At 41.1% G+C, this 12,617-nt stretch overlaps 1 protein-coding gene and 1 long non-coding RNA gene across 4 annotated transcripts in view; one reads left to right on the top strand and one right to left on the bottom strand.

Annotated features, from left to right (window-relative positions):
- Window positions 1-2,412, top strand: part of EPAS1 (endothelial PAS domain protein 1) — a 106,769-nt gene extending 104,357 nt beyond the window's left edge. For all 3 annotated transcript variants that reach the window (XM_048935848.1, XM_048935850.1, XM_048935849.1), the window contains exon 16: window positions 85-2,412. In XM_048935848.1, coding sequence (XP_048791805.1) covers window positions 85-236 — 152 coding nt within the window. In that variant the 3' untranslated portion in view covers window positions 237-2,412. The remainder of the gene's footprint in view (window positions 1-84) is intronic.
- LOC125689064 (uncharacterized) overlaps window positions 997-12,617 on the bottom strand; it is a 35,027-nt gene continuing 23,406 nt past the window's right edge. Inside the window, exon 2 of the long non-coding RNA XR_007375006.1 lies at window positions 997-2,989. This is a non-coding gene — a long non-coding RNA (uncharacterized LOC125689064). The remainder of the gene's footprint in view (window positions 2,990-12,617) is intronic.

Genomic DNA, 12,617 nt, shown 5'->3' with positions numbered 1-12,617 from the left:
AGAGGGAAGAGAGGAGAGAAACATTCTCTCACTATCATTCTCTCCCTCTGATCTCAGCATCCTGACTTACTTTTACTGTTTCAGGTGTGACGAGTCGTCTGCTGGGGTCTTCCTTTGAACCTTATTTGCTGCCTGAGTTGACAAGATATGACTGTGAGGTAAACGTCCCTGTTTTGGGCAGTTCCACGCTTCTGCAGGGCAGTGAACTGCTCAGAGCCCTGGACCAGGCAACCTGAGCAGTCCTGCAGTATTCCTTGGCCTATACTGTTCAAAACAGCTTCAGTTTTTAAATATATTTTTGCAAGTAGGCGATTTCTAATACCAATACACTTTTACAGGATTTTACATAGATATTGAATCTGTCCATGTTACCAAATAGTGGCCTTTTGAAGTTACTCACTTTTATTATTCACATTAAAGAAATACATCTACTGTATTTTCTCTATTCCAATGAAAGTGTTGTTTAGAGAGATTGATTACCCTCCCTTTATCTTGTTACCAGTAATTTATACTTTCAAATTTCCTTCAATTTTCATGCTAGGAAAAAGCTGTGCCTCGTTGCGTGATACTTTGGCTGCAGTACTGCAAAGATTTATTTTTATTGCCAAAGACAAATGAAACAAATTTGATCTCCAACCACAGTTTTTTGTTCATTTGCCAAATTGAAATCCTTTGAGTCTTTCTGTTTTCCAGCATTTATTGCTTTGTAACTTTTAATAACTTCTGGAAAAGCATACTAAAGAGAAATCCCAGCCTTCCTCCCCTCCCCTTCAGTTTTATACACCTTGGTGAAAGAAATGTGAATGGTGAACTACAGTGTTTGTGGGTATCTGTGAAGGTTGCACATTGTAAGCTTTTTTTCCCTCTGAATCAAGTCACGGTCTCAGCTGACTTAACCTGGCTTAGTGCTAGAGACACAAGAGTCCTACAGATTTATCCCAGTGGAGGATTCAGACCTGTGTTTTTGTTTGTGTTGGGGTTTCTTGCTTGTTGTATTTTTGGTTTTGTTTTGTTTTTTTTCTTTGTCGTTCCCTTCATTTTTTACACAAAACAGATTTTGTGTTTTGGGTTTTTTTATTATTATTATTTCTCTTTGGGTCAGTTGTTAATCAGCTCTTGGTACTTTTGCTATATCTAGAATGCAACAAAGTTAAGAACCCGTAGTATTTCTTGGAATGTTTCTGACACTTCAGGAATCTGACCATTGGCCAGAACTAACACCTCTGAATACTACTAGCTTTTATCATGGTGTATGGCTGGCTAGCAAGATAATTTCAATATTGAAACTAGAAGTAGTATTTTCTGGCATATTATGCTAACTTAATTGTAAGTGGACAAAAAGAATTAAGAATGGTGTAGTGAGATGAATTACTGACAGGTTTTTCTCATTTTAACTTACCTTATGTTTTAATCAAGAGCTGAGATGTTACTGAACTCAGCCAGATGTTTTCAGGACTCTTTTTCAACTATGATGTACTGTCATGCACATCTTTAGAAATAAGGCTATGAATGCTTTCAAATGTTGATGTTTGAAAATTGGAGTGTATTTAAGCAGCAAAAATATTAAAACTAATAGAAGTAGGTGGGCAGTTCTGCCTTTGAAATAGCTACATATTGAGATATTTATTGAAATTCATCTGGTTTCCTCCACTGGTATAAATCGTTGTGGCTTCACAGAAAAAAATGGAACAGTGGCAATGTACAGAAGGTATAAAATCTGGCCCAGAAGCTGAGAACAAAGATAATTGGTTTTAGATATTCAGTTCCACTGAAGCCTGTTTTATGATTTTGCTTTCTACATGCACTGACACTTGCAGAGAGGGAGCCTTGGGTTCATAGAGCACTTCAGAAATTGCTGTGTTAAGTGAGTCTTAACCATACATACTGTGCACTCTTTTGGAAGTGAAAGATCTTATGTTAGTAGTGGTATATAGTGTCAAATAAAAATTCCAATAGTCCTTATTGCAGGCAGATCTTTCAAGAGTTGTTTTGTTTTGTGCTCTTCTTTTCTTTTTACCAAAAATAAGCTACTCATAAAGTGAATTTATTCCTATGGGAAAAGGATAGTGTAAGAGTCAACATGTAATGAATGAAAGTTGGCAAGCCAGATTTGACATTTTTCAGTGGCAAGGACTTAAAGGCATCAAAGACTAAAGACACTTGAATACTGCTTCTTTTCTGTTTCTTATTTGTGTATTTTCAGCATTAAAAATGTTATATAGCCTAACAGTTTACTAAAACACTCTGGAAAAATATTCCATCTTAATATTAATCATACTTTTATCATAATTATTTCATAATCTATATTGCTGAATTCTTATTGACAATATTATAACTATATGGGAACTTTAATTTGATAAGGAAATGTATTTTGACACTGATACCTTATTAAAGTATACTGATTCTAAATTCTTTGTGACTCATTTGCTATGAATTTGTCATTTATTGTATCATTGTAAAACAAAAGTATTTATTAAATTATTTATAGAAAATAAAGGTTTGCATTGATCTTTAAAAAAGGTGGACAGTACAGGCCTTTGTCAGCTTACTTCCCAGCTCTCATTTATGAGTAACTTCATTCTTCTACTTTAAGTTTACCTTCCAGCTTTCCTCATATGGGATATTAATACCTTGCAGACCACACTTGTGTTCTCAAACTTTTCCTGCTTGTTATATGGACTTCTGCTTCGATTTCAAATGTGCGTAACAGATGCTGCTATACAAAATACTGATAATAATTTAATGACAAGTACTTGCCTAGAGAGGTGGCCTGTGACTTTTGAAGCTGAATTGCTGCGGGATCCCACTTCAGTTTCTGTAGCAGTGGCATCATCCTGTGCTGGCGGTCCTGAGGCCCTGAGCACGGCTGGCCCCAGCAGATCTAAGCTGCTGCTTCGGCTAGTCCTGTTTTGCAATGCTGCTGCTCAACACTTCCATGTTTTTCCATGTAGGAATTGCTATTTCTGACAGTGCAGTAACACTAATCACACTGTAAGAGAACAGACATTAAAACCATCATTTTCAGACAAGCAAATGGTATCAACAGAATTCTATAGCAAGTCCTCAACATCCTAGTGTCTCTTGTGATTCTAATAGAATTGAAAAAAATGCCCAGAAGATTCAGAGCAAGTTCCAACTACCCTTTCAGTCAGGACACCAGTCCCTAAGCAGTACTGAGATCCCTGGGCACGAGGTAGTTCATTGCATTCTCTTGCAGTGGTGCACAGAGCACTGGCTGACAGCACTCAGCCCATCACACAGCAGCTCTTGTTCAAGGTGGTGACTATTACTTTTCCTCAGGGAGCTTTATAAAGCTACTCACATACAAGCCAGATTTTTTTTTCCCCCCCCATCTGCAGAGAAGTAGAAATTTTCACCTACATTTAAGTAAACAGCATTGTTTTCTTCCTCACCCCAGCTCTCCCATTATAGACTTCCCAAGAGACAAAAAAAAAAATTCTAGGAAAAAGAAAATCCTTAACAGTGTTTTGTTAGGACAAAGCCATCTGCCACTGCCACAGCTCCACTCTTCTGAGGCCACACATTAGCCCAGCGCCATCACCCGTGCCTTTCCCAGACTGTATTCAGTGCCGTTTGCCTAGTCAACAGAAGCAGCAAAAGCACCACTGGAAGATGTAGCAATTTGTATGTACCCTATTTTTGGAGCATCCGCATTAAAAATGGCTTCAAATAAATAAAATGAGGAAAAAAAACATCTGCTACTCAGTTTTGAAGCATGACCTACTTCTTCATCATCACCTTCACACCTCTTTCACCTTCACCTCGATGCTTTGCTTCAAGCAAAATCCTGACAATAAACATCACAAGCACAAACAGTTTTTTCTACAACTTTTGAAATTGAGAGCAATATTGAGCTATTTCCCCAAGTGCCTGAACTCTGTTTATGAGGCCTGGACAATTTCTTAGCCATGAGATGTGGTGTGTTTTTTCTTTTAGTTCTATTAAGCACCATGGAGCTACAACCAGCAGAAAGAAAACCTGGGTTTGCGTTTCCCCAAACACGTGATTTGGGTTTTAGGTCAAAAATCAAGCCTCAGAGAGTTACACACACATGCACTAGAGCACCTTGAGAGCCTATTACAATCTTGATGGACACTAACATCCTTGCTTGATGTGCAATTGCTGAATCCCAAAGTATCCCCTTATATTTTCAGACCTAGGCAATCGTTACGCACTCCTTCCTGATTTTGTCCAGGCAGATAGAAGTTGGAGAACTGCAGGCTGTACTGGAGGAAGGTGACTCACAAGGATCCCTCTGTGCTGTATAACCCATAAGTCAGAAAAATAGAAGGCTGAAATTCCCACAGCTAAACTTAAACTGACTCATAGAGCAGCCAGACAGTGACAGTAAAACAAATGATCACAATGTCAATTCAGTAGCTTTCCTGAATAATTCTTTCTAAAAGACATTGACGGGGATGCATTTTCCCAGTTATGAGCATATTTATACAACTGAATTTCACTTAAAGTCTCAGTAAAAATAAATTTTAAAAAATCTATTAAAAAAAAAAACAACCCATCAGCTTGAAAGCCTTGCTCTCTTTCTCCCAAGATGTGCCTAGAGGCCAAATCTAAAGCGGAAGGAGAAAGCACAAATCCTAAACAATCACAGCTGACAAAAACCCAGACCAAAGCCCACAGTTCCCTGACTCTATTTTGAAGCAGAATTTGCATGACTTCTAAGTGGCAAACCACAAAAGTTGCATCCTGCAACAAGCCTTAAGATCAATAGAAATACATGCTTTTTTAATTCACCCCTCCTCCACACAACAGCTCCACATTAGTACTCAGGATCAAATGAAGCATGAAATGGGTGCCGCTGCCACTCATTTTAGGTAAGTCACAGGCCAGCTACTGGCTTTCTTCCTGACAGGGCACACAGTACTAATTGTGTCTTATCACCTAGCAAGCATGGACTGTACTGAAGCTTAACTACAATCCCCAAAACTCCATGGAGTTAACAGAAAGCAAAACAGCAGAGGTGTGCTAAAAAAACAGGTTGCTCTCCATTATTTTAACTGCAACTGCAATTAAAATAATCATAGTTAATCATAGAATCATTTATGTTGGAAGACACCCTACAGGGGTCATAAAGATGAGCTTTCCTGTGCTTTGCTCAACTACATAAATGCTTGTATTTATCAGCCTGTTTTCACCTTTAGCGTAGCTCGCTGCTCACAGCTTCCATTTCTTTAAACTTCAGTAATATTTTGGTATCAGAACTTTCAGGGTGGGTCTGATCACTGCAGGCATCTCAAAGATGAAGGAAACAGCAACACCAAATATTTTAATTTTCAGGCAGCCTCCCTCTCCCTGTCCGAAAACTCCCCTCTGCAGAAAAGAGTCTGTTCAATGATAGCCAATGGTTTGAACTCTTGGAACAATTAGACACTTGTTTTGCTCTTATCTAACACAACACTGCCTTTCCCCACATCCACAGTGACCCATACCTCAAGTCTGCACAAAGCCACCCAAACATTTTGAAAAGCGGACAAAAATGTGGCTTCTGCAACCATCAATTAAATCTTAATATACTGAACAAACACTTGTGCTTTCATTTTTAGAGTGACTTTCCCAGCCTCAGCCCGTACAAGCTCTCCCTCCCCCCATGCAAAACCAAGAAGAAAGCATCTTTAGAAAAACAAAGTCACTAAAATACTCATCTGGGTAACCAGCAGAGGAACCAAGAACCAATGAATACCTGGAACTCAAGTTCCTTTGAAAGATGGGACTCAACAGAGCTCTTATTGTTCCCTTTGGAACGTAGGCCCCACTGAGCAGTTTGTTTGTACTGGGGTTTTGTATCAGAAACATGAACACACATGCTGCTCAAAAGAGTTTTATTCATCCGGGATTTCTTCTGCTCAGTGCATTAATTCCACTAACATATACTGGAAATAATAAACAGAGTGAAAAGTGTCCATGGTCAGTGTTTCAAGCACCAGAAGAGGTTCAGCAGCAGCCTGCTGTGCTGACCCAAAATGCGTGTCTCAAATCATTCTTACAGCAGGTTCTCTTCAAAACCTGCCAGGAGAATGCTTTCCCTGGTGGGTATGGGTTGTGTGGGTCCCAAGTGAGCCGCCTCAGAGCACAAGAAGTGCTCCTGCCTGCCTGCTGCTGAGCCATTCCCAAGGACATTTCCAAGAACATGGAGAAACATGTGATCCTACACCTTCCTCCTCCCTTCTCCCCACATTACGTCTCCTTTCCAGGGAAATCTCTCAATGTTTGAGTCCTAAAGGCAAAACTCTGTCCTCACTAATGCCGAGGAAATAAATCTCATGTGCTTACTCAGCCCACGTAACAGTCTGATGGCTGAGGGGTGCCCCAAAAGCAGATGCCTCGGAGGCTGGTGGGAACCCTGCTGTCCTCCATCATTCCAGGGTTGTGCTCTTCCATGAGCTGTACCCAGCACAGGTCACCTGTACAAAACCCATCTCCTCAAGTTCAGTATAGATGATTCCCCTTTGTAGTGGGAATAAGAGCACAAATGAGCCTGGAAATGCATTCCTCCTAAGGTTCATGGAGCTTACCTAGTAGATGTGCACTACAGAGAAATACTGTGTGTGGCAAAAGCTGCTGAATGGGAAACTTTCCCCAAAAGCTCTCTCTCAAAAAAAAAAAAAAAAAATCATACTTTCCACTTTCACACTAGACACCAAACTTCACTTTTAAACTGCACTGTGCACCCAGTGTGCTTTGGACTGCATCCTACCCTGCTTCTCCCGGTGAGCCAAGCCACAATGGCAGCAGCTTGCAAGGACCTACAGCAGCATTATGAAGTCCCATCAGCCAGCCCTCATATGGAAAGGCAGCACTCTCTCACATTAGCTAATTTCACAGCAGTCAGACACTGACCTGCTTTACTGCAACCCACAGCCTTGCCCTTCATTTCCTAAACACCAGGATGCTGAATTCTCCTGAGTATCACCAGCTTGCTTTTTCACAATATCCAACAGCATTTAGATATCCTCTTCCAGATGCTCTTATTGGAAATGAAGATGGTGCAATTGCATACAGAGTTCTGGGATCTTAATTGTATCAGTGTGAGTCATCTCTAGAAACAGTGCAGCAGCACCAAAACCTGCATTCAAATCTTTGTTCTTTATTTTTTTCCTCTAAAAAAAGTGTGCTGCAGAACAAAAAGATTTGCATTCTGCACAGCACACAATGCAGTTTGACAGCATAAGATGTCTGTGGCACTGAATCAGCTTCTAAATCAAAGAGGTACGGTCTTGCAGGATTAAGCTCCGTTAAGAAAACTCAATATTTGAAGACAAATCTTTAAGACAATATGATGTAGCTCTATTGTTAAAGCTAAAATATGAGAGACTGTGTTGCTCCTGCACTGCATAGTACCAAACAAGCATTGTAACACTGAAATCATCGCCTTGTATGACCTCTGAAGACCCAACTAAACAGGTATCTTTGTAACAGCTAAGGCAAAAGGACAGAGTACGTTCAGAGGCAGAAGTAAGCAGCATAAAAAGGTCTTTTTTTTAAATAATGCAGACTGTTCTCTCCATTTTTGCCATGAAAACAAGTAGACTTTCATCTATTTCCACCCAGTCAAAACATGTTCCTGCTCAACATTATTTCTACTGAAAATTTATCACTTCTACTTATTTTTTGTTTGTTTTTCTTTAATGACACTGAAAAAATAAAACCCACCCTGCTCATTTATTTGGATTTTTTTGTTTTTGGTGTCTCCCCTTAACAGCTCCAGTAACTTAGTTTACAGACTTTAAAAATGAACTACTTAGAAAACTTAACTTTGTAAACAGTTCAGAGAAGATGGATGTCATACTTTCATTTCCAAGAAGCAGTCTGCGTGGATTTTAGTACAATCACTTCATGTCTATGTCATGTTTCATTTTCATGCTCCACTTTACAAGACCACTAATCAGAGTAATGAGGTTGAATGTGAGGAAATCCCTTTGTTTCAAGCTGAACAGGCTCTGAAATCACATTTATAATGGTCTTTCTCTGCTTATTGAATTCCCGTTTTCAAGCAATAGCAAAAAAATAATAATAATAATAATGGCATCATTGAATTTTTCTACTAAACTTCAAAGGAAGAAAGCCATTCTATTACAACATCTCCTGCAACTTACAGGAGATAGGGTTACACATAGATGTAAGAGTCGAAGCGTCTTCCACTCTGCAAACGTTTAAATGGGAACACAATCTTACTAACTGCTTTAATAGGGCAACAAATAAGTCCCATATGTTCCAAATCAGTGGTATAAGTTTGTCCAGCGAGCAAAGGCCTGTCTGCAGGCAGTGGGGAGTTTTTGCCATGCTGACCCATCTCCCACAAAAAGGAGTTGATTCCTCCCGTGCCCGTGTACCATGTTTCTAGGACCTGAACACGGTCTGGAGCCTTCCTGGTTCATTAACCCATCTGAAGTGTGAGCCACACGTATATGGATAATCTGCTAGAGGAGACAAGTTAGAAGCAGAGATGGAAATTCCCACTCTGGGATTCATTACAGAGCTGTCACAAGCTGTAATACAAATATGCCAGCGCTTCTCAGGGTTTTTTGTCACGACTTGATAGGACTACAAAGAGACTTACAAAGGAATACAAACCATTACGAGCCTGTGCCACAAAAGGCAGCACTGTCAACTGCCACGCAATTCTGTTGAACATGAAATCGTAATTACAAAATATTCTTGACTTGAATTTGTTTATTCTTGAGATTTATTTATTTATTTATTTAAGTATCGCATACAAATCTCCACCCCACCTTTGCTTTGGAAAGCTCAGTAGTAGTCAGTATATGACTGCATGCAATATATGCAGTATATTGCAATCAAATAAAGTTTTGATTCTGGTCCACTGAACACCTTAAATAGCAGCTAAGAACATCTGTTGAGAGAGTAACAAGAATACTGCAGAATTTTGGGCCACAGAGAACTCCATCTGTACTGTCCAAATTACTGCGGTATCACTGGAGCTGCTCGGTGTGCATATATGAGGTTCAAACGTGGTTCAGGGTTGCTGAATTATGCTTAGATGCACTCCTGCAAGGGCACAGAGATGGGGGAAGGGGAGGTTAACTTTCAGCCCGCAGCACCATCTCTCAAGTGGTGCCATGGCTGAAATCCAGGAAAAGGATGGCTCCCATTCAAAGCATACTTTTCTCTAAAGAGAGAATCCAGGTAAAACATTTCCTCCTAAAGCCATAAGTCAAACATGAAAAATGCTCTTTTAATACATCCTACGCTGCAACAGAAGCTTCACACATCACTGTAAGTTACTAAGAGAAGAGTCGGCAAGGCTGTACGAGCTTTAGAGGTACCACATGCCTAAACCTTCGGCCCGATCAATTCATGGAGATGAGGTACAGGTTTGTTGTGGCCAACGTTATCTCTACATCAGTCCATCAGCCTGGCTAAGCTTCACCCAGAGCACACACTGGGTCACAAGATTGGTCTCAAAAACATCAGTGTGGCATATGCAGGTGGCCTTTGGCCAGTGCCTACATGCACTCACAGAAAACAGACCCTTGAAAGTCTTTTTGCTTTGCTCTCCCTCACAAACCTGAGCCAGCCTTCAGCAGGACCGTGGAAGGCAAGTTGTTGGGAGCTGGGAGTATCTGAAGAATTGCATAGAGAAAAAGCATTTCAGCTTTCAACTATCTCAAGAGATCCTCTAATGTTTAATTAGGAATAAATACAGAACAAACAAAAAGTTGGATCCTTCCATAAATATTTCAACAGGCATACACTAGTTTGTAAAAGAGGAGCTTCTTTCCAGCATGGCAGACTCCCTCTACTCAAGAGCTGAAGAAAAACCAAGTAATCTGATAAATAAAGCAAAAGGCATCTTCCAAAACAGACACTTTTGGCAAAAAATGCTGAAGCCACCAAACTGATTAGTGAGTTTAAGCAGGGTGACTGTCTAATGACAGACAGCTATCCCTCACAGTCAGCTTTAAGACACAGCTGACATTAAAATCAACATGCAGCTTTCCTGAAGTCTTCAAACGCTGCACTGCCTCCCAGACATGGGAAAAGAATAAAACTGCCTGAGTAGCTTGGCTTTAGCATAGAAAGAGAGAGTTAATTAAAGAACTGGGTTAATCCCAAGCCGTGCTGTGTAAGAAGCTCCATTATACCTGCTGCACAATAGGTGGGATCCATTTTCTTTGAGCAGTGCTTATGTAAGATGTTAATTGAAGACTGCATCTCATTTAACAAATACTGCCCTAAGTCAAACTATCTCCTGACGAACAAGAGGTAGGTAGGGCAGATTGCTGGAGGGACTGCTGCAGGAAGATCATAAACTACAGCATATGGGTGAAGAGCAGGTGAACTCAAGTGAGTTCAAAGGTGGAAGATGAAACATGGTCTAGAGATGCCAGAGATTCGGGAGGAGTCTCAGAACAGGACTGCCTGCGTTTCTCAAGGTGAGAGAGTGCAGCCTTTTCCTTCTTACTACACTTCCTGATTTCTCTCTTATTTTGGGTGTAGTCTGGTTTGGGTCCCTCTGGAGAAGCAACCTGACCTACAGAACACTTCCTCTTATGCTGCTTCTGTAGCCCCACACCAGGTGAAGGGATGAGCACCTCACAAAAACTCCGTGACACTCATGTTTCTGTGGGGCTATTGAGGGGCTCAGGAGCCCCATGGCTTTTTCACAGAGCTATCAGAGCAAACCACACATGACTGGTGAATCCACAGATACATCTTTTCACTGGCAAATGTGGAAGTGGCGTGCAGAGGCCCTGCAGAGCATGGCCACAGCTGGTACAGGGCTGCCTTCACCTCCTGCTCGTGCCACCCCAGCTGTGCAACCCAGCTGGGTGCTGGGGACTGGCACAAACTGGCACAGCAGGGAGAGCCAAAAAACAACGTGGAGAGAGCAGAGAAATACAGCGCAGACCCTCTGCTGCCACACCACACTACTCGGACAGCACACATGCCGAGAAACCTCAGGTTCTTGTCTTTGCACTCTATGGCAGCATGAGTCTGCTGGGTGCAATATCATCAACCCATTTCCACATCAAAGGGCTCCAGGGGAAGAGCCAGCACAACAGTTTCAACAGGAAGACTGGGAAATGGAGACCACACCAGACAGCACCCAAACAGCAGCTCTTCCTTTATTTTAGGAGCAGAGATCTGCAGACCTCCTAAGGGTGCTTAGACAGGTCCTGAACATCAGTCTTGGTGCTACAATTCATAAGTGAGAGTGTATGTTGCATGGTGAGCAGCACATTCCCAAGCACTGAACACATGAAGGAAGGAGGCTATACAGCCATGCGGGCAGGAACTATGGGTGTGGAAGTGGCCACTGACACAGAAAGGGGACAAGACCCCTTTCTCCTATCCCCATTGGTCTCACTGGTGATTTGAAGATCTCTAGAGCAGTATTTTTCTGCCTCTGTTGGTTTTCAAGGGATCTTGATGCCATTTGTGGCTCTACAGATATAAACAATGCGAAGCATGTTAGAGGAATTTTATACACAGAATGACAAAGTGGAGCAGGTGTTTAAATCAGCCTCTACCTCTAGGCATTCACTGTTGACCAGTAATGCTCTAACACCACTGCTGTGTACTTCTTTTTGGCTTAACAACATGCTTTCATGTGAAACCTCTAGCTACTTTGCGGTCATCTCTTCCTGCTCATCCTGCCTTGCTCATATCAACAAAAGCAGTATTTTATACAAAAGAAATCAACACGCCTGCTAGCTGGAGCACATCCTCACTAGAGACAAAAGTATCATGGTACCATAACAACTCTTTTCTCCCATGTTTCCAAGAGAATAGCGTGCCCTATTTGACGGAGACACACTCTGTCTTCAGCATTTATGTCACTAAGCAATCACTAATAGCTAAACTCCCAAATTCTGATACTAAACAGCAGCAAGAGTGAGTGCACAAGCATCACGTAATACATACACTTACACAACTCAAATGAGGTGCAGCAAGATCCAGGGCAGTTAGTGGAACCTGCTCACAGTAAATTAACAGAGCTGCCTTTATGAATTTAAAAATGCAAATTTTATTTAGAACTCTTGCAAATGTTCCTTCACCATATTCACTGGAAATAGCCCAGCTGCTATCCCTGTAGTTTAAATATTCTCAAGTAACCACCATCCTTCTGAAGGAACTTCAGCTGCACAAGTGAGCAAAGACAAACAAAAGTAAGTAATGTACCTCAATTCCATTTCAAAACTAACAAACTCATTGCTCGGACAAACAAAACCGTTTACAGAACAAATGATAGTCCACAGAACACCAGTAAGAGAGGCCACATTATTGTTAATTCTCATCCTTCACCATTCCCATCTTATTCACTCCTCACTTCGTGTCTCCAGATAGCACAGTCCAATCTCAGCACAGAGAACTTCTGAATTCAACAGAAACCAGTTAAACGGTGGGAGGCTGTTTCCAACACTTACATTTCAGGCAGAATTTCAGACCTGAAGAAGGGTTCTCAATCCCAAAGCATTAGCCTTCTAAAAGACAATCAACCATGTGCAAATGAACACTACCATCTCTCTGAAACAGCTTAGCACTGAAAATTAAGTTTTTAATGGTCTTTTCTTGGGTGTGTGTGTATTTTCCCACAAGCATTTACATAAGAA

The sequence above is a fragment of the Lagopus muta genome, chromosome 2 (assembly GCF_023343835.1).
Source record: "Lagopus muta isolate bLagMut1 chromosome 2, bLagMut1 primary, whole genome shotgun sequence".
In the NCBI taxonomy this organism is placed as follows: domain Eukaryota; kingdom Metazoa; phylum Chordata; class Aves; order Galliformes; family Phasianidae; genus Lagopus; species Lagopus muta.
Note: the sequence above shows the minus strand (reverse complement) of the source record. Positions and strands in the feature narration are given on the sequence as shown.